The sequence below is a fragment of the Typopeltis vanoorti genome, chromosome 10, assembly GCF_054136105.1.
Source record: "Typopeltis vanoorti isolate ZY-2024b chromosome 10, IOZ_Tvanoo_1.0, whole genome shotgun sequence".
Lineage (NCBI taxonomy): Eukaryota > Metazoa > Arthropoda > Arachnida > Uropygi > Thelyphonidae > Typopeltis > Typopeltis vanoorti.
The window spans coordinates 28,276,314-28,299,037 of NC_143558.1; the positions used below are offsets into that span (position 1 = coordinate 28,276,314).

The following is a 22,724-nucleotide window of genomic DNA, read 5'->3' on the forward strand; positions in this document are numbered from 1 at the left end:
AAACCAAGGACTGATACTTCATGACATTTGAAGGTCATTAATTAATATGTGTAATACTCAAGACCTCTCCTATGCCAGCAGTCACATAGAATGTACACAACAATATAGAGACTGTGCATAATATTTTTAATGATACATGTGATTAAACTATCGTTTTAGTCTTTTTTCAATTTATAAAAATAATTACTGTTGGGAACCGTTTTATTTTTTTATTTTTTTTTGCTTGTATTAAATAGCTTCTTGAAAATGCTGTAAACCATATAGCAAAACATCTTGGAGAAATATTTAGTTTTAGTAATAATAATAAAAACATCTAGTACAAGTTAAAACCTGGTTATTTATTAAAGTGAATGGCTAGATTATGTTTTTGTCGTCGTCTGGTAGCATCCTCTAGCAAGAGGGTTGCAGCAGATGAGCAGCTCTTCTCCATTTCTCTCTGTCTGTCGCTTCCATCATTCTTAAACCAGTCCATTCCACGATGTCATTAAACCACTCTCTAGTTGGTCTTCCACGTCTTCTCTTCCCCTCAACTTTCCCTTGTAATATAGTTCTTGTCAGGTGTCCCGAAGAACCTCTCAGAAGATGTCCTGCAAATCTAGTCTTTCTTTGCATAATATTCTTTAACAGTGTTCTTTCCACCCCAACTCGTCTTAAAACTTCTTGATTTGATATTCTTTCTGTATAGCTAATCTTTTCCATCTCTCTATAACACCACATTTCCAATGCATTAATTCTTTCCATATCTCTCTTTCTTAGTGTCCATGACTCACTTCCATAACTTGCAATACTTCAAACTGTTGCTTTAACTATTCCAATTCTAACACCTATTTTAGTGTTCTTGTTTATTAAAATTCTCTTCATTTCCATAAATGCCGATTTAGCTTTGCCTATTTATTTCTAATGTCCAACTCTGAAGTTCCTTTCTCTGAGATCCAGCTACCTAAATATTGAAATCTTTCCTCCACATCTTATTTTTACATTATCTCCTATTTTTCTAACCATTATCATTATCTTGGTCTTTTTTTCTGTTAATTCTTAGTCCATACTCTTTACAAGAGTTTTCAATTCTTTGAATAATTTGTTGTAACCCATTTTCACTTTCTGCCATTACTACTACATCATCCGCATATCTTAAGTTATTAATGATTCTTCCGTTTATTTTTATTCCTTCTTCTACATCCTCAAGTGCCTCTCTAAACATTTGTTCACTATAAAAGTTAAACAATAATGGTGATAACTTGCATCCTTGTCTGACTCCTCTCTCCACAGGATATTCTCCTGTTTCCTCTCCATTTACACACACTGACGCTATTTGTGACCAATATAATCTCTTTAAAATTTCCAAATCATAAGAGTCAATATCAGTATTTTCTAGAATGTCAAAAAGCCTTTCATGTTTCACTGTATCAAATGCCTTTTCAAAATCTAGAAATCCCAAAAACAACTTTCCACCATGGTTTAGTGTTTTCTCCCCAGTAATTCTTAGACAAGTTATAGCCTCTCTAGTTCCTCTGTTGGTTCTGAATCCAAACCGTTCCTCGTTCATTTCTTTTTCTATTTTATTCCTAATTCTCTCTAAAATTATTTGCACCAGAATTTTTGCTGTGTGAGTTATAAGACTTATCGTTCTAAAATTGTTACAGTTTAAAACTCCTGTCTTTTTTGGAATGGGAATAAAAATTGATCTCCTAAACTGCTCTGGTAATTCTTGTCCTTCATAAATTCCGTTAATAATTTGCCATAACACTTCCATACCTTTTTCACCTATATTCCTTATAAGTTCTATCTGTATACCATCTATTCCAGGAGATTTTCCTTCTTTCATCTTTTGAATTGCTAGATTCAATTCCTCCCTCATGATGCACAGTCTCTGCCCACTATGTTCTTTCCTTTGATTTTCTCCTCTTTCCCTGTCTTCGTAAAGTTTACTTACATATTCTTCCCATCTCTGTAATATCTTCTCTTTTTCTATCAGAATTTCACCTCTTTCATTCTTGATTGCTTCAGTCCTTAGCATCTTTCTGCCTTTGCTGTTGTATCTTTACTTATTTCATCTAACCACTCTTCCTTTTTCCTTCTTATCTCTCTTTGTATCTCCCTACTCAAGTCTTTATACTGCTTTTTTTTCTCCTCTGTTTTACTATTAACTAACGTTCTTCTTTGTGTTATTTTCCTCAAAATATTTTCCGTCATCCATGGTTTCTTTCTTTTCTCTCCTTCCTTCCTCTTTTTTAGCTAAATGAAATTCTGTAGCAGTAATTATGCTTTCCTTCAGAATCTTCCATTTTTCACTTGCATCATCATTTTCTTGTATATTTCTCTCATTCATTTCTTCCTCTACTTTCTTTGAGAATTCATTCGCCGTACTTGGTATCTTCAGCCGCTCCATGTTCCATGATTTGTTCCATTTCCCTGTAGTTACCTTTTTTAGATTAATCCTTATCTTAGTTGACAACAATATGTGATATCACAGTCTGCTCCTGGATATGTTGTCACATCTTTTATAATGTTTCTATATCTTTTGTTTATCAAAATATAATCGATCTGATTTCTTCTACTATTTATATCCTCCCCTGGGGCTTTCCATGTGTACAATCTTCTTGGATGTTTCTTAAACCAAGTGTTTATAATTGCTAAATCATGCTTTCTACAGAAATCCAACAACATATCTCCTCCTTTCATTTCTCACTCCCAATCCAAATATCCCAACAATATCTTCCTCCCTTCCTCTTCTGATTTTTGCATTCATATCACCTTGTATTATAATTATATCTTTTGTTTCTTTACATTTCAAGCCCTGTTCTATATCGCCATAAACTCTCTCTACCTTCTCATCCTCATAATCACAAGTAAGTAAATATATCTGGATAAGTGGAATATTTCTTGGTTTTGCTTTCAACTTTACCACTAAAACTCTGTCTGAGATTTGCCAGTAGCCTTCCACACATCCTGCCACTCGTTTATTCACTATTATTCCAACACCTGCTTGATGTTGCTCTTCCCCTCCTGAGTAAATTATTCTTATTCCAACCAAGATTATGTTTTAGGCATTGATTATAGAAGATGTTGAAGTTTGAGCACTGCAGGGTTTGCCAAATGAAAAAGAGGAATGTGCTGTCATCAGCAAAACTATGGATAAGATTTGAAGTTAGTGAGTGAGTGGAGGTATTTATCAATACTTCCACTCACTTTTAGAAAAGGCAGCTGTCCACCATGATACAAAAGATCTGTGATTGATGATTGGATTAGAGGTCTTGTCATACCAAATTTATAAGAAGAGAAACTGATTCAGCAACTATAGTGGAATTTTCTTGCTGAATAAATGTTTCAGGAAAGAGTTATGCATGAAAGAAAAAGCTCATAAAAGCAGAAGAAAAACATTAATAATAAACAATCTTGATTTAGACCAAAATGCAGTTGCTAAGACCAAATTTTAACTTTTTGACCAACATTTAAGAAAACAAATAGTTGAACTAATCTAAGATTACCATCTTTAGGGAGACTTAAACAGAATGGGAAGCAAAATATTTTGGTGGTTGAGGTGTGTGTGTGTGTGTGGAGGGGGGGGGGGTTGAGCCACAGTGGTAAGGAAAAGATCCATAGGAAGACTTTTCTAGTTGTTAGAACTAGTCTTGCTGAAACTTTAATTTTGTTACTTTCTTATTATCATGGCACTTGCCCCCATGAGTGTGCATACCAGAAGGTGATCAAGATTAAAATTGGAGTTATTTCAGTTTTCATTTGACTTTTAATGACAAAATTAGGCATATCAAAATTATTCTTGTCCATGTAAGTGTTACCTTACATGGATGCTACTATGACATGCACATATCTCATTTTATGATTGTTTATAATTATTATTATCCTAAGATCCCATGCAGTCAAAGACCCATCTAGGAGGTCCTTTAATCTTTTGTTATATGATATGATATTATATTATTGTATGTTTCAATAATTTGAGCATAATATAGAACAGAAAATAATAAATCTGGATTTACATTATATAATGCTTTGTGTCTTACAGTTTATCTTCACTACTTAAGACATGTGATGTTATAACTAAATCATTGTTGAAATGCTTATGGTGTAATGGAGATTGAGAATTTGACTTAAATTAGATCTAAAGATGCTAAGAAATTATATTCTTGGTTTAATCCTTTATCCAAGTAAACAAACAATGTTTGAGCACAAAGTATCTTTCATTGGGCTACTTGTAATGAAAGGCTAATGGTTTCACATCATTGCCTTTTATATCCTGTTGAGTGCTACCATATGACCACTTTATGTCTGATTTGAATGTGTAGCCGCTTTACACTCAAAATCATTAGTTATACAAACTGCCACAAGCTTATTTGTCTGAATTTGCATTGTTTGTGATTTTGAATTTGTGGGTCTGTCTGAATCTTCAAAAATAGTATTTATCCTTAGGTTTTGGACACCAGTGTATATGACTACTGTATTACATCAACCATGGTATCTCTTCTAGGTCTGACTCCTACTGATGAGACCTCAATAAAGGTAGAAACTGGTCTGGGTAGTTGCCCTTCCCATAATGCATAGCATTATATGCATCTGAAAGGGTATGTGCTTTTCATTATGGGATACTAAGGCAATTGATGTGAAATTATTTTCTCTATATACAAGTACCCCAGTCATGAAGATATTTCACGTGCAAGTGCAAACATTGTTTACTTACACTTGGATAAAGGATTAAATCAAGAATATAATTTCTTGCCATCTTTAATTTATAGATTAAATTTGCATAAATTTAATCTATAAATTAAAATCTATAAATTATTTAATCTATAAATATTTATTACTCCATTCTTTTTTAACAGATATGCCTCCAATAGCAGCAGCATCCATGTGGACATGTAAAGATATTAAAGAATTCAAAGACTCTATCAGGAAACAAGGTGGTGATGGAATCATAAAAGTTGGACATGGTGAGACAGTGACAGTTAGAGTTCCCACACATGAAGATGGGTTTTGTTTATTTTGGGAATTTGCAACAGATAGTTATGATATAGGTTTTGGTGTGTACTTTGAATGGACCAAGAATCCAGGCACCCAAGTATCAGTACACATCAGTGAAAGTGAGGATGAAGAGGAGGAAGAAGAAGGTATGTTATTTATCTTTTATTTGATTTTATTTCTTTTTCTTTCAAAATTCAGCCCAGAATTATCTGCATTTGGAAATTGAGTTTGTGCATAAGTTAATACACCTGCAATAAACTCAATGATTAAATGCTCATTGAGGTGGGGAGGGGTGCTTAAGGGTCAAAGCTGTATAACTGAGAGGAGACCTCCACATAGCCTTTAAAGGAATGCGGAGAACCGACCAGGGCTTCTGACCTAATGTCCAATCCTCACCTTCTCGTGGTGCACCCTGTCGGGTATCTACTTGGATACTGAACGAACGAGAATGGGCTGGCAATTTGGGATTTAGCCGACCAAATTGTATTCCTATTGGTTAAACCAAAATAAAAAATGATGGTAAAACATGACAAAATTTCATGCCGGCTGGGGCGTTGCCCAGTTAAACCAGCCCCCCGTTGTTTTCGCCAGGGAACCAGGGTGAACAGCAAAAAGTCAGCTACTGGAACAAATCTGGAAACAAACCCCAACTCAACATCACCAGAGTTAAAGATCAGTACTATCAACATAAGAAGCCTGAATGGCAAAGAAATGGAACTAGTTGAGGAAAGTACCAGATTGACATAATCAGGGTGACTGAAACAAAAAAGACCAAAACTGGTGAGATCTTTCTGAGCAATGAATACAAAATGTTATATTCAGGCAATGACAATCAAGGAAAAGAAGAAGTAGCCATAGTATTCAACACAAAATACGAGGCTAATCTTCTTGAATGGCAGTCAGTCTCAAGTAGAGTAATTTGGGCAAATATGAGAATGGGGAACTGGACAATGAGACTTATTTGTGCCTATGGTCCCACAGAAGGGTCTACTAAGGTAGAAGTGCAGGAATTTTTTTGAAGCTTTAGAAAAAGCAACTGACACAATGAAAAAGGAAAAGTTGGTCCTTGTTGGGGATCTAAATAGCAGAGTAGGAAATGATTGTGAGACATACAAAAATATTTTGGGAAAATTTGGAGAAAAGAGCAAAGCTAATAATAATGGCAAATATCTGTTGGATTTCTGTTCATGGACTGGTTATTACTAACACTATGTTCCAACATAAAAATGTGCACAAATTCACATGGAGAGAAGAGGCTAGGAATAAGGAAAGTCTCATTGACTATGTTATTGTTGATAGTGATGTTTTCTCCCTGGTGCTGGACACCAGAGTGTACAGAGGATTTGAAATTGGAAGTGATCACTATTTAGTCTTGAGCAGGATAAAATTGAATTTCATATTGAAAAGAATAACATGTAAGAAAGTTTTAAAGCGAATAAAAGTTGAGCAGCTCTCAGATGTGAACTGTAGACTAAAATACACAAAGATTATTGGAGAAAAAATTAAAGAGTTTGAGAACAGGAATGAAACCTAAGAGATTCAGTGGCAAACTATGAAGAAAACATTGATTGATTCAGCTATAGAGGCATGTGGTGAAGTTGTCTGCAAGGATAAAAAAATCAGAACTCCCTGGTGGACACAGGAAGTTAAAGAGGCAGTGAAGGAAGAGAAGATAGCATATCAAAAGTTCCTGTCAAATAAGTCAGCTTGTGCTCTTAGAGAATACAGAGACAAATGCAAGAATGCTAAACACTGTGTAAAACTAGCTAAACAAAAGTCATGGGAGGATTTTGGCAAGAATATAGAAAATAAATATCAAGAAGGTGGCAAAATATTCTGGAGGTTGTTGAAGAAGCTTAGGAATGGAGGAAAGAGTACTGTAAAAGGGGTTAGAGATGATAAAGGTGACATGAAAATGGGAGAAAAAGATATCCTTGAAGTAATTACTTTGAAAAACTGCTAAATGAAACAAGCAGTGGTGGTAAAAAACACTGACCAGGCATGCAGTCAAGAATACATATCCATTCCTGAAGTAGAAAAAAGCCATCAATGGCTTGAAATGTGGAAAGGCAGCAGGAGTAGATGATATTCGACCAGAAATGTGAAGTATGGTGGTATAAGAGTCTTACAGTGGCTGCACTGCATAGTTCAGAAAGCCTGGACAGAGGGGCGAATTCCCGATGATTAGAGTAGAGCTCTCATAGTACCCATATATAAAAAGGGAACTAAAACTGAATGTGAGAATTACAGAGGTATTTCCCTACTGAGTGTTCCTGGCAAGATCTATGCAAGTATATTTGAGAAACGATTAAGAAGAATTGTGGAAGAAAAGCTTGGTGAAGGACAAGCTGGATTCAGGCCAAATAGAGGCTGTCAGGATCGGATCTTCACTTTACGACAAATAGTCGAGAAAGCATGGGAACATAACAGAGATCTGTATTTAAGTTTTGTTGGTTTGTAAAAGGCATATGACAAGGTGCCAAGAGAGAAGCTATTCAATATGCTACAGTTATATGGTGTCAATGGGGCATTATATCAAGCAATACTTAGTCTTTATTTGAGTTGTAAGTCAGCAGTTAGAATTGAAGGAAGTACAGGAAGATGGTTTAATGTTAAATCTGGTGTGAGACAAGGATGTACATTATCCCCTCTGTTATTCATTATCTATATGGATCACATTATGAAGGAAAGTGGTATTAAACATGATATCAAAATTGGAGATGTTAATGTCAGCTCTTTGCTTTATGCAGATGATGTTATACTTATCAATAAATCTGCTACAAGTCTGCAAGATTCTCTGACTAAATGGAATAGCTGTTGTAATAGATATGGTATGAAGGTCAGCAATAAAAAGACAAAGACAATGAAAATAGGCAGAATCATTGAAAATGTCAACTGTGTTGTGAATGGAGAACCTGTGGAACAAGTAAAACATTTCAGCTATTTAGGCACAATTTTTACTGAAGATGGTAAATTAAATATAGAAATAGACAACAGAATCAGCAAAGCTGGTATGGTGGGAAGTCAATTGAATAAATTCATATGGAATAAGAGAGAAATTAGTCATAACACTAAATTAGCTGTATACAAGACAGTATTCAAACCAGTTTTAACTTATGGATCTGAGAGCTGGGTCAGAAGTAAAACACTTGACCGAAGACTATAGACCGCAGATATGAGAGTTCTGAGAAAGATTATTGAGGTGAACAGATGGCATGAATGACAATATCATATTAAAAACGAGGATATTAGGAAAGAACTTGACATTGTCAGCATCCAGGAATGCATTAGCAGAGCTAATCTCAGGTGGTATGGTCACTTAAACAGAATAGGTATGGAAAGATTAGCAAAACAAATGTTCTCTGCCAGGTTGGCAGCAAAACGATCCAGAGGAAGACCAAGATATAGGTGGATTGATACGGTACAAAGTGCCTTACACATAGAAATATAAGATATGATAAGGTTGGAGTCTTGACAAGTAACAGACTGATTTGGAGGAAAATTGTTGTTAGGAAGTTAGTAATGATGTAATTTTTTTTCATGTAGTACTATCATATCCTGTACACCCCTTGAGCGTACATGGCAGGAATTTGATGATGATTAAATGCTCTTGCTTTGTTCTGATCCAAATGTTGAATGCTATATTTTTAAAATAACTCCCAATATCTTATATCGTTTTATCTTTTTTTATTTATTTTTTTGGTGGGAGGGGGAGATGTGTAGAGGTTGAAAATGGCTTAATTGTTATCTATATTTCATGCTTACAATATTATGGAATTATATATCTTGGAAGTTTAAAATAATGAATAAAAACAGTGCAATGACTAAGAAATTACTGTTTTTAAGTGAAATTCTGAACATGATGTACTTGAGAAATGTCATTCACAATGACTTACAAATTAAAATACAATGAAAATTTTTAAAAAATCAGAATTAACCTGAAAGAGATTGAATTCATGTCTTAGGGATCATTTATTAATTAGATGAGAATGAACTTCAGTTGTTCATAGCATATTGTTTAATAACTGGTTACTTATCAGAGGTCTGAAATTTCTAGCTCAGAACTCTAAATGAGGGCATGATTCTACCTTTCCTAATAGTATAGTATACTAGAGGTTTTCAGTAGTTCATGTAGTTCTATTAAAGAAAAAAAAAAAAAAAAAAAAATATATATATATATATATATATATATATATATATATATATATTCCTGTCATGTTGATATACACCATTCATACCAAAAGTGTGCATTATTTGCTATCTCAATGCCTTTCTTCATAACTGTTAATGGTAACTACAAATGAAATCAGCAGCACTTAGCCATTTATTCAGATTTTTGTATAAGTATAGCCTATGCCTGTGTAGAAGTCAACCTTTGCAGTTTTTCGTGTTTTTTTAGATTGCTGTAATACAGTTATATTTACTCAGTATGATAGTTACTAGCAACAAATTGCTGGCTGGTATGTGGTAAAAATGTTGCTGTTTTTATGTTATTTTATTTATTTATTTTTATTTTCAGAAGAAAAACCTTTATAATCTTCCTTTTGACACTAAGCATGAAAAATTTCTCTCTCTCTCTCTCTCTCTATATATATATATATATATATATATATATACATATATGCTCACTAATATCAGTATTCTTGCTAAAAGAACGTATTACACTGTAGCTCTGAAATGTATTTATTATATCAACTTCATAATTAATACAGAAAAAAAAAGGAGGGGGAATTCAGAATTTTCATTCTGAGACAGTAAACTAGTTTCATTTCAAGGTTAGGTTACTAAAGTGTTTTATATTAAAAAACCACCACCACACTCTAAGGTTCAGAGAATGAGTTTCAAGCGTTCTGGAAATAGCCCTTAACAAGAAATCTTATTATCATCATGCTAATAATGATAGCAATCATCTTCTTCTGAGAACTGAGCTGAAAGACATTTTTTCTTATTAATGATTTTAGTGATATTTTCATCAGTAAACCATAAACAACAAGATATTTGGTTAACGAGAAGAACTCTTATCAATTCAATGCTTTATACATTGTATTTGTTACATTACAAAACAATGAAGATGACCTTCAAAAATCATGATTATGAAGTTTAGGCCGCATAATCTAAAAGATAAGGATATATATATATATATATATTATTATTATTATTATTATTATTTGACACCTCCAGGGAGTCCAAAGACTCATCGAGGGAGAGTGTGCCAACAGCATCGAACGATTGGCCTCCTTCCAACTACTAACCGCGCTCAAACTTACTTAACTGAGCCATTAGTAGCAGAGGTTCTACCAATCGACCAACCTTTGCTGGCGCACACACACATGAAAAAATAAAGAAATTTCAGAAAATCTGTGGAACAATTAAAAGGAGACACTGGAAAAAAGATGAAAAACATAACTAAAATTTTATAAAGTAATGGCCACTATTATATGGATCAGAAACATGGACTGTTAAAATGAAAGATGAAAGTAAAATACAAGCTGCAGAAATGATATTTTTAAGAGTAATTAAAGGATGCCCAAAATTGGACCATATAAAAAAGGAAGACATCAGAAGAGACCTAGATATTTACAATGTGAATGAAAAGTTCAAGAATATGGAGAGAAATGGAAAGAGCATCTATTTATGATGGAAAGATATCAACTAACAAAAGTGGTGGATAAATATAGACCAAATGGAAAGAGAGGAAGACTCTCTGCAAGATGGAAAAACCAGTGAAGCCAGAACATAAACAGTGATATAACATAAATATTATTTACTTATTTCCTTGTGTTTTTGTGTGAATTAAAGAAACCTCATGGCACAAGTATCTCTCAAACAACAATTACAAATCCTTCAGAGGGAAGAAATTAACCAAGGACTGGTAAATCTGAAAAATTGTCTGTGTTACAAGATAAGCTTCACGCAACAAAATCCTTTCTCAAAAAATGCCACAATCTCAAAATTATTACGAACTTCACAAAGCTGAAGGAAACCATCAGGTTTCATTTGAACACAAGCCTAGATTTTTTAGCTAGTGAAAAATATTTCTCTCCAACCCACTGATCTAGAGGATACACTACATCTACTTTCAGATATAGTGTATAGGGATATAGTGAAATTATTCAACTTTGTTATTTACTCTGGATATTTTATTTGTTAAAATAAGTTTTACAGTCATGTTGAAGAAACTGCCATAGGAAGTCCACTCTCTCTCTCTTGCAATCTTTTATTTAGAACATTTAGAAGACATCCTTTTCTTATCCATATATCCTTATTCATTTTGAGTTTGTTATATAGATAACATTTTTGCAATCTGACCCAATAATGAAGAAACGTTACCTACTTTTTTATTTAATCTACATCCACAAATTAAATTTACTATGGAAATAGAAAAAGAACAAATTATTGTTGATAAATATTCTTCTACTCTGCTCATCATCAGGCGAATTAATTACTTCCATTTATCAAAAGCCTACTTTCACTGGATGTTACATTCAGCAGCAATCTGCTCACTGTCCCTTACAGAAGACTGGAATTATCAAAACTTTAGTACAGCATACTCACACTATATGTTCTATGCTCGACAATTACAGCAAGAAACATTAAACTATGAACTCAGTGGCATCTCAGAAAGGACTACACAGTAACATCCTTTTAAGTCCTATAATCCTAGCTCATGTTACAAGGAAACAGTATGTCGAGCCCCAATCCCATACTCTACTGGCATCTCGGAATCAATTCCAGATTTTTTTTTTTTTTTTCAAAAAAAGAAAAACAAGCTTTATAAACTCAAGGAGCTATACAGGTTTTTACAAACACCCATGCCTACAGCGGGACTCAAACCCATTACCTGTTGGTTGGAGTGTGGGCATGCTATTCACTCAACAAACCAAAGTCACTATTTTTCTTCCTATTAACAAATTATCGCCATGGTTTCCATCTTTCAAAGATAAATTGCTCTCCTCTGACTCTTCCTGGAAAGTTCTACCAAGTTCCTTGTGACTGTCAATGTTCTTACTTCGGACAAACTGGACACTCAGTGGAAAAGAGAATACAAGAACACCAATCTTACATTAGTAATGAGAAATCTGGCTTGGCACAGCATAGAATAGATGTGGACCACAGTATTCTATGGTCAGAAACACATTTCATCTTGTCGCTATAAATTTGAACATTTGTTTAAAGAAAGCACTGAGGCCTTATATTACCATCCAAATTTAAATTGGAGTAACTGTCTTTCCCTATCTAAGATACGGGCGAGTCTTATTCTAATTACATATCATTAAAGGGTTTTTTAATATAGTCAATGAATAACTAATAATACAATGTTTCCTCAGTTATACCTTTGCATTGTTTTATGTATAACATAACACAGGACTGTGTTCTACCTTGTAATTGACTATCATTGCCACTGATGATGGCCTGTGATATTCAGGCTGAAATATATGGCTTTAAATAAATAAATATTTACTTATTTCCTTGTGTTTTATTATTATTACACAACATCTCTAAGTCATTCATCATGGAGGGCATACTATTACCATCAACACACAGCGCTATCTACTTCTCACCACTAGTATATATTACGCTGGCCAACAAAAAAAAAATTTTTTCCTGCTGATTATGATCTGACACTTGTTTTTTACTAATTTGGGTGCTCTGATTTCAAATATCAAACCCATTTTTCTCTATCACGTCAGGTTTTTCCTCTATGGCATTTTCTTTTTGCTAATTTGTAAGTTTTTGTTAGTTTTTAGGAGGCAGTACTATTTAGAGGATCAAAAAAATCGATTTTTTAATGTTATTTTCTAAAAGTATGTACTTTTAAAAATCTGTTCCTAACTTTTAATCAAGACATTCGAAAAATTCCCGAAGATATAGCCTATTATTCAAAGCGGTGCGCAGATCAGAATCGGAGCGCGCTCACCGCTCTTGCTTGTTAGTAAACGAATAAATGCGTAAGAACCTGCAACGGCACGTACTGGCGCTTTGAATGCGAGAGAGGCCGATAACTGATCTAATACATTTAAGTGATGAAAAGTAGGTGATGACAACTGCCTAAAACAAATGAATGCTATATGCGTCATAGCAGACAAAGAACGATCAAAATCAGTCAATTGTTAATCGATCGTGAAAGTATGATGAGCTTATAACGTTTCAATAAAGTCTCTGGTTTTTTTTGTCTTGTTAATTGCATGTTAGTCGGCAGTGAAGAAAATACATCATGTCTACTACTCGAAATTGTGTCAATAGTGTAGATTCCTTCTGCCACATTTGTGGCAGCTTTACTGTTCCCAGTCAAAGGACAAATATCACTGATTTCGTTAAGAAAGTGTACTTTGCATACTTTGACATAAAAATTGCAGATCAGGACAAGTCATGGGCTCCAAATAAAGTGTGTAAGTCATGTGTAGAAAATTTACAACAGTGGAGCAAGGGAAAAACGCCAAAAATTAGCTTTTGGCATGAACCAAAAAATCACGTAGATGATTGCTATTTTTGTTTAGTTCAGACTTCTGGTTATAATAAGAAGAATAAGAAAAAAATTATGTATCCAAATCTCGACTCAGCAATTTGGCCAGTTGCGCATTCCAATCAAATAGCCGTGCCAATTTATAAAGAACTTCCTTTACTTGAAAACGAGCATGATCGGGATATGTCAGATGTTCTTGAGGAGCAAGACCCGGATGTTGATTTAGACAATGAAAATTTAATTTCTAGTTCTGGACCGCAACGTTTTACTCAAGCAGAATTGAATGACTTAGTAAGAGATTTGGACCTATCAAAGAAATCATCGGAATTGTTAGCTTCAAGATTAAATGAAAAAAACTTACTGGAGCAAGATACGAAGATAACTTTTTATCGTAGCAGGGAAAGTAATCTTGTACAATATTTTAAACACGAGTGTGGGTTTGTTTACTGTAACAATGTGTCAGGTTTACTAACTGAAATGAGTGTTGTACGATATCATCCAAATGAGTGGCGTTTATTTATCGACAGTTCAAGCAGAAGTCTTAAGTGTGTCTTACTACATGATGGGAATGTATATGGCTCAATTCCTATTAGCTATTCACTCTACTTAAAGAAAACATATGAGGACATTAAAAAGGTTCTGAAGTTATTAAAATATACAGACCATAACTGGATCATCTGTGTGGATCTTAAAATGGCGAACTTTTTACTTGGCTTTCAAAGAGGATATACAAAGTTTCCGTGTTTTCTATGCTTATGGGATAGTCGAGCTAGAAACCAACACTGGAGTCAGAAACATTGGCCTCTTAGAATATCCTTAAATGTTGGAGAACAGAATGTTATAAATCAACCTTTAATCGACAGAGAAAAAAATCATTTTTCCACCTCTACACATCAAACTAGGTCTTATGAAGCAGTATGTTAAAGCTTTAGATTTACAAGGTGACTGTTTCCAATACATATGTGAAAAATTTCCACAACTTAGTTATGAAAAAATTAAAGCCGGTGTATTTGATGGACCGCAAATTAGAACTTTAATGAGATACCCAAATTTCATTAACTCTATGAACGAAATTGAGAAAGAGGCCTGGACTTCATTTACAATGGTTGCGAATAATTTTCTTGGAAACAAAAAAGCGCGCAATTACAAAGATCTAGTGGAAACAATGCTTGAAAATTTCCAGCGCCTAGGTTGCAACATGAGCATAAAACTTCATTTCCTATACAGTCATCTTGATAGATTTCCAGAGAATTTAGGTGCTGTAAGCGATGAACAAGGCGAAAGATTTCATCAAGACTTAAAAACTATGGAAGATTGGTACCAAGGAAGATGGAATTCTCACATGACGGCCGACTACTGTTGGAGTATTCAAAGGGATTGCCAAAACAGAACACACAGCAGAAATTGCTACAAACAAAAATTTATTCCCTGAAACTCATGTGTAAGTAAAATTATTTTTTTTTTTATAAGTATTCTTGTAATTTTTAATGAATATTGTTAAGTAGTTATGTATCTAATTATCGGTGTCTCTCGCATTCAAAGCGCCAGTACGTGCCGTTACAGGTTTTTACGCATTTATTCGTTTACTAACAAGCGAGAGCGGTGAGCACTCCAATTCTGATCTGCGCACCGCTTTGAATAATAGGCTATATCTTCGGGGAATTTTTCGAATTTCTTGATAAAAAGTTAGGAACAGATTTTTAAAAGTACATACTTTCAGAAAATAACATTAAAAAATCGATTTTTTTGATCCTCTAAATAGTGCTGCCTCCTAAAAACTAACAAAAACTTACAAATTAGCAAAAAGAAAATGCCATAGAGGAGAAAAATGGGTTTGATATTTGAAATCAGCACACCCAAATTAGTAAAAAACAAGTCTCACATAGAAGTCAGCAAAAATTGTGTTGGACTGTGTTATCTGTAAATCGTGCATATTCTCATAACCATTTTTCCTGTTTTGTCACAAAGTGTAAGGAACAAATATATATATATATATATATATATATATATATATATATATATGAAACAATCAAAAATCAAAATATAATTGCTTATAGTGTGATATCCTGATATGTAATATGTCACAAAATTAACAGACAAAAAGAAGTCTGTAGATGTCCTGAGACTCAGATGGAATGCATGAGCTGCAGTGCTAGCAGACTAAATCTCAGAAGTCTATAATATAATTATGTAAATGACATTCAAGCCATCACAATCTCTTTCTCTCTCTCTCTCTCTCTGTATTACTGTTACACCTGTTCGGGTGAAAAAGAAAGAATACTTTCAAAACGATAAACTAAACTTGATATTTTATTTATTTTAGTTTTAGGTATAACATAAGCTGCCAGTTTATGAAATTGTATCCATGCCTTTGTTAACATTTCACCTTGTATTCTGCCTAATGTTTTGAGAGAAACATATCAGTGTCAGTTATGTTTTGATAAAGAAGATGTCTATGTGGAACTTTATTGAAAGCAAAAGAAGTAAATAATGACTAGTTGATTCTGAACTTAACCACATAAAGATGTTTTTAAATACACAGAACCTAGAGACTACTTCTGTTGAGAAAATTTAGGATTGTATGCAAACTGATAATTTGCATACAATTCTTTTTTATTCATTGACACAATAATTTGTCTATTTCGTATATAACTTCTTTGATTCATACAGTCTCACCCCCCCCCCCTCAAAAAAAAAAAAAAAAAAAATTTGCATGTGCTTAATCTTATAGGAATCACCTATTTATATATTTAAATATTTTACTTCTTTCTTAATCTTAAAATAACATTGTCAGCTATTCTTATGTAAAATAAGCATCTCACAATTGTCTTCAGTTAGCTGTTACTTGATTGTTTATCAAATGAATATTAGATCCGGCATTATTTCAAAGCTGAGTGTAGAAACTATGAATGTTTCGTAAGGTAAGTTGACCAGAGATCTTACGGGAATACATTCTCCTGTATTCACGAGTTGCCCTAATATGGACCCCTTAGAAGACATAGCCACTGCCCAAGCATCTATATGTTCGCCTTTTATTGGTCCATTTTGATGAGGTTTCACAGCTGTCAGGTCAGTGAAACCTTATCAAAATGGACCAATAAAAGGCGAATATATAGACACTTGGGCAGTGCCTATGCCTTCTAAGTGGTCTATAAAGGCAACTTGTGAATGCCAGGGAATGTATTCCTGTAAGCTCTCTGGTCAACTTACCTTATGAAACTTTCATAGTTTCTATATTCGGCTTTAAGTAATGCTGGATCTAATATCCACTTGACTTATAGAATTTTACATTGCTGAACTGAAGAAGCCTTTTGGCTCTTTAAGTAATTACTTAATTGTTTTAGTTATTAGATATCAGTTGATTTTAAGTTAATAACATTGATTGAAATGGATGTATAATTGTGCCCTATATAAAATTTTAAATTAATTTTTAATTAGATCCAGACCAGACCCCAAGTGATGTAGAGAAAGGTGTTTCAGAAGTGGATCGTCCACCAGTTAGTATTATTATACCAGTTTACAGAAGGGACTGTCATGAAGAAGTATATGCTGGTAGTCATATGTATCCAGGACAAGGTGTTTATTTGCTGAAATTTGACAATTCCTATTCACTGTGGAGATCAAAAACTCTGTATTATAGAGTGTACTATACTCGTGAATGAGCATAGCCTAATATTAACCCAATTTTTTGTTGTCTGGACAACCAATTTTAATCTGAAACTGTTCCTTTCGAGTAAATGCAAAACTACCTATTACTGCTGTGCAGGCTGGTAAAAGACAAAGTATATACGAACGTTAAGGCGGCCTCCTCCAAAGATAAGTCATCGTCACAGAATTTTTTGTTTTGTTTTATTATGTAGAATCTTGTATTTAACCTATAAATTTCATCTCCCACAAACTGTTTTAATTGTTGCAGATAAGTTGGGATGCTTCAGAGTAATACTTTTTACAATTCAGTGTTACAAAAAAGTGTGTTCAGTATTTTGCTCTAACTTAGTGTTTATTCGGTTGCTGCTTGAAATGCACCACTGCAGAGTATTTAAAGCATTACTTAGAAACTTGAATATGCTAATCAAGTATAGCATGCTTATAATAGTCTTGTCTTCCTCACTAAAATTGGAAGCGCCCAAGATGTTTATCCTCAAGAATCTTCCATAATATTAAATCTTAGTTGTGTTTGTCATTTCAGGTGACAGTATAGAAGAAATCTGATGTTTTGAAAAATATATAAATATATAATTTTTGTAGTAGTGCCATAATACCAGAGGAGAAAGCCAACCATGCAAATGGAGAAAAAAAATCAATCTAGTATTTATGGAATTTTCAGAACAATTACTTTTTAGATATATATATATAATATATATATATATATGAAGTGTTATTGCATTAAAATCAATATGAAACCTTTAAAGTGCTAGTTTCATATGACACCCAAAGTGCATTACCAGTAAAATATATTGGATAAGTAAGAGCATTTAAGATATTTATTTCATTAAAAAGCTTTTATTAAAGATTTTGTTTGTTGTAAATTGATTTAAGTTTTGTGTTTAATCTAGCAGGAATTTATATGTTGCAAAAGTTGATTTTCATATATAGTTAATTGCAAATTAGCATGCGTGCATACATACAGTGTTCATTCTCATGGATGATTTGGTAACAAATAGTACATTGTGGTAATTGCAGTTATGGCATATTATGCATGTTATTTTAATTTAAAAAAAAAACAAAAATGTATGTGTGTACACTTTCAACTTAGTTTTTCATCTATAAAAAATTTGCCAAGTGTAATTTTTGCTATAATAGTACACCCAATCTTTCATACAGTTTTGTTTGTTGTTAAATAAATTATGTGGAAAATATTTTTTCCATTTATTTCATCAGTATTCATCCTCATCTTTGTTTACACTAATTATAATACATTTATAAAACACAAATGATAGGTTGTCAAATTTTTGCCCATGTCAGTTAAGTTTTTGTGTGTCCAAATTTAATTGTAGGACTGCTTACCAAATGCAAAATATAATTCAGGAATGGCATTAAGAAAATTGATTGTTAAGACAAATATGCTGAAATGGAGGTTTTTTTGTTTTTAAGGAATTAAAAATAAATGAACTAAGTTTTGTGGCTAGTATGTGAAATGTGTTCAGAAATCTTTGAGTGCAACACAGCAGCCACCATAATTTTAGATTTCCTCTGATATTATTCTGGAACTGTTTTGAACTTAGCTTTAAATCTGAAAAATTAGTTGAAGTATGAAATCCGATCACTGCTTTCTTCAGTGGATGATGTTTAATTTAAAATGTAATATATACAATTTTTATTTTTTAATGTGCCCATAAAATGTTGCCTTTAATACATTGATATTGTGAGTGGGCTAAAGGTTAGATTATTGGAAATCTTGCTCTAGTGACAAAATACTTTCTAGCTTATTCAGGCTTCCATTAAATAGTGGTAGTCTTATATCAGGCATTGAACTTGCATGCTACTGCTTAATTGTGATGGCATTATGTCAATCTAGACCCTGTTGATTGGAGAGAAGACATGCTCTCTTAAATATTCAGCAGTCAGGCTGGTTGAATCATAAATTACTGTAATTTACTAAGTTGGTATTGAGTCTGAAAGCCTTTTTCATTTATTTAAAAAATAAATTCTTGTTTAGAAATATCATCCATTTAAAGAAATTCTGTGAGGTGAGCACAATATGTTTGTGTTTTACCATAAATCCTTACTTTACAAGATGCAGGTGGATTTTTTAGAATGTTTGATATTCTCAAACCTCAAAAATTTCATGCAAGCAGAATTTCTATTGCTATTCTGATAGGTAACATTTTCTGTACAGTCACATCTATAATTAGATTGATCACTGACTAAAATACTTTCATATGATATGTGCAAGCATGGCTTTATTGACAGTTAATAGCATACTGTCCTCCTTTTGGCCTTAATAACTGCTTCAGTATGTTGTATAAAACTTCTAATTTCTGTAGAAAGGTATTGTGCTCCACTCCTCCTTTAAAGCATTAGTAAATCCCTGTTGAACAAATCCATCTTGGTCATATCTGGGCTCTATGATTGCCACTGCAATGTTCTGACATCTTCAATCAAACCTAATGATTAAATCATTGCTAGTGGTGCGGAGCATTATTGTGTTGGATATGTAAGAATTAGTGCCATAAAACTGCCATGGTGTAGGATATGCACAACTGTCTAGGACATCATTACAACACTCAGTAGTTATGATTCAATGAACTTCAACTAGCAGACCTAATCCATACCATGAGAAGCAACCTGACATCATTACACTGCCACTTCCAGGCTTCAATGCTGGGAAAACACACTCAGGTAAGCATTATGCAGAGTTTGAATACCATGCTGATATAGATATAGATATTTACAAATGTCTTCAGGAAGGCAATCTGTGAGATTGCCTTCCTACTTATGTAAGGGACTGAAGTGACTCAAACCACAAGCATTATGAAATAATCTGGAAATTTAGCTCTAGAGCAGGGTTTCTGGATTATCTAACATTTAAGTCCACTCACTGTACTAATGCAATAGATATACACATACCAGCTACTGAATTACAAACATTTATTCAATATCATGTTGGACTTCCTTTAGCCTAGATTATAGCACATATGCGGTTTGGCATAGATTCCACAAAGTGTTGAATTGTATTTACATCTACAACATACCAGACATTCACCAAACAGTCTAAGTGGCTCCTATTTGATGGAAGAGGACCTTGCTCCTGAATCAGTTTTTCTAACATGTCCCATACATTCTCAATGGGATTCAGATCCAAGCTTTATGGTGGCCAGAGAAGATGGTGAAAGTCACTGTCATGCTCACTGAACTAATGCTGAACAATTCTTTTGCCATGAACAGTAGCATTGTTGTCCATATAAAAACTGTCACCTGCTGGATAAAAAGTCACATAGTAGGATGGACTTGATCGACAACAATGTTCAGAAATTCCTTGCAGGACACCCAGACCTTCCAGCAATATCAGGGGACCCGTTCTGTACCAACAGAACATACCCCACACCATGACACGACCTCCAGAAACTTGAGTTTTGTTTACAAGGCAAGCTAGGTTCATTGCTTCATGGAGCTCCTGCCAAACTCTCTGCCCACCATGGTACAGAAGAAGGTGCACCATGACTTGCCAGACCGCATGACTTTTTATCCAGTGTCCAGTGATAGTGTTCCTGGCACCACTGTAGATGAACTTTCCTGTTCTTCGCAGAAATTAGTGGTTTCTGTATAGGCATGTAACTGCCACTACCGATCCTCTTCAATTCTCTGCGCATAGTTCGGTGAGATATGGATCAGGAACAGCTTTCATTAAATGCTTCGGTCAATTGCTGCAAATAGGAAGTTCTTTGTTCATGCAAACTTTCTCTCTCAGCTGATGGCGATCTCGTTCCTGACATACTATCTTAGGACCAGTTACACCTCTTAGACAAGCAATGTAGGTTATTTTTCTACTGATTAAACACCTGGAATACCTCATCTTTTGAGAAACCAGTCATCTGTGCTGTTTTCAAAATTGTGGCTTCAGCCAGACAGGTACCCACAATAAATCCTTTTGTGATCAACACTATTGATGATTACTGACAGCAGCATTCTTAATAGTTGCCTAGAACATGTAGTGATGCTTATATATTTATAAAGATTTCTAATTTAGTGGCTGGTATGTCTATGTTCTGTCATTAGTGGGATTTACATAAAAATAAGTAAATATTCCATATCCAAAAATGACTGCCAGACTCTAAAAGCATGTAGCATTTCTTTTATTTTCAGTGTACAGATTTCCAGTGCTTTATAGTCCATTTCTCTGTGCCTTGAATTTATCAGCTAGGAACATTATTTGTAATACAAAGGCTTGTGTGCTAAAAAATTCAGAAACACTTATAGAATTGCTTGTGGCCACCCATATCTCCAAATACATCTTCCCTCGGGTCTCGACAGAATTCTCAAGGAACACTAGCCCCCTGTCATTCAGTATTTAAAGCCTGCTGGGTTGCATCTTGGGCTCAGTGTCGCCTTTAGATTCAGGAGTACTTAAGTTTTATGCAATAGCATGTATTGACATTTTATCTAAATGACATCCAACCATCATTCCACCTGTGGAACACTTAACTCTTTCTATGTATTTATCCTTATAAAGGATCAAAATGGCTAAGCAAGCCACTGATCTTCATAGGTCCCAAAAGTTTCAAATTGCATAGTTGCATCCATTTTCCTGCATTTGATTGGAGTGTCATAGCTTTTGGTAAGATAGTGTATATGGTGAGAATTCATGGCTCTGCAATGAGTGATTTCTTTCTAGTTTTTTTTTTTTTTTTTAAGAATACCTTCAAGATAAGTTTGATAACCATAAGTGCAATCAATTCTCATTATAGCAAATATCATTATAACAAATTAATGGCCAAATCCCCTTAGTCACAATGCTGTTTTAAAGGAAGTTTACTATAGTAAACTGTTTCTGTAGTCAACATGAATTTGTTATAATAGACTGAGTGTATAAGCTCTACTGTTGACACCTTCCAGTTGGCTGTGGATACATATTACATGTAGTGATGCATGATATACTTTGAATTACAGATTGATATATTCATATAAAGGAAATAACTGTATTTTTATAATTATCACTTTGTTGTTTTAAGGATACTTGCGACATAAGACTGAATGATATAATCACGTAATCACAAGAAAGATATTTATTTAACCAAATATTTCGGTCTGCTATTTCCAGACCGAAATATTTGGTTAAATAAATATCTTTCTTGTGATTACGTGATTATATCATTCATAATTATCACTTGTTAATTTGAACTTTGTCCAGCTGAAAATGAAGAGGTGCTTGAAATTGACCCCAGAGTTCCCACTAACAGAAAATTAATTATGAATATAGGTACAGTACTATTCTAAAGGAATTTCACTGCAAACCATCTGCTATAATAAACTATTCCTGTAGTCCTTATGAGAGTTTGCTGTATAGCAAGTTTGTAAGGGCTACTATATATGAAAATGTCTACTAGGCTTTATTTTTTGTGTAAGAATGGAAATTCAGAGATGTCTGAACACAGTCCTAATTTTATTATTTTAATTATCTTTAGTCTTGTTTTCTTGTAGCACTGCAATGACTCTAAATGTTATTCTTCAGGATCGTACTTAGTTTAGATTATTAAAATTGTAAATGTTATCTTCTTTTATTTATTATTTCTTTTTTTAATCTGTCTCGGATGTTTTATGAGACTTATAAATAAGAAAATAT

The 22,724-nt window shown here is 33.7% G+C and overlaps 2 protein-coding genes across 3 annotated transcripts in view; one reads left to right on the forward strand and one right to left on the reverse strand.

The window, feature by feature from the left end:
* Positions 1-22,165, forward strand: part of LOC150102272 (Golgi resident protein GCP60) — a 189,116-nt gene extending 166,951 nt beyond the window's left edge. Inside the window, exons 7-8 of the mRNA XM_090399544.1 lie at positions 4,839-5,123; positions 16,880-22,165. Of these exons, the coding sequence (XP_090255670.1) occupies positions 4,839-5,123; positions 16,880-17,103 (509 nt within the window). The 3' untranslated portion in view covers positions 17,104-22,165. The remainder of the gene's footprint in view (positions 1-4,838; positions 5,124-16,879) is intronic.
* Positions 9,688-22,724, reverse strand: part of LOC150102273 (signal recognition particle 14 kDa protein-like) — an 84,495-nt gene continuing 71,458 nt past the window's right edge. For both annotated transcript variants that reach the window (XM_090399548.1, XM_090399547.1), the window contains exon 5: positions 9,688-9,905. In XM_090399548.1, coding sequence (XP_090255674.1) covers positions 9,819-9,905 — 87 coding nt within the window. In that variant the 3' untranslated portion in view covers positions 9,688-9,818. The remainder of the gene's footprint in view (positions 9,906-22,724) is intronic.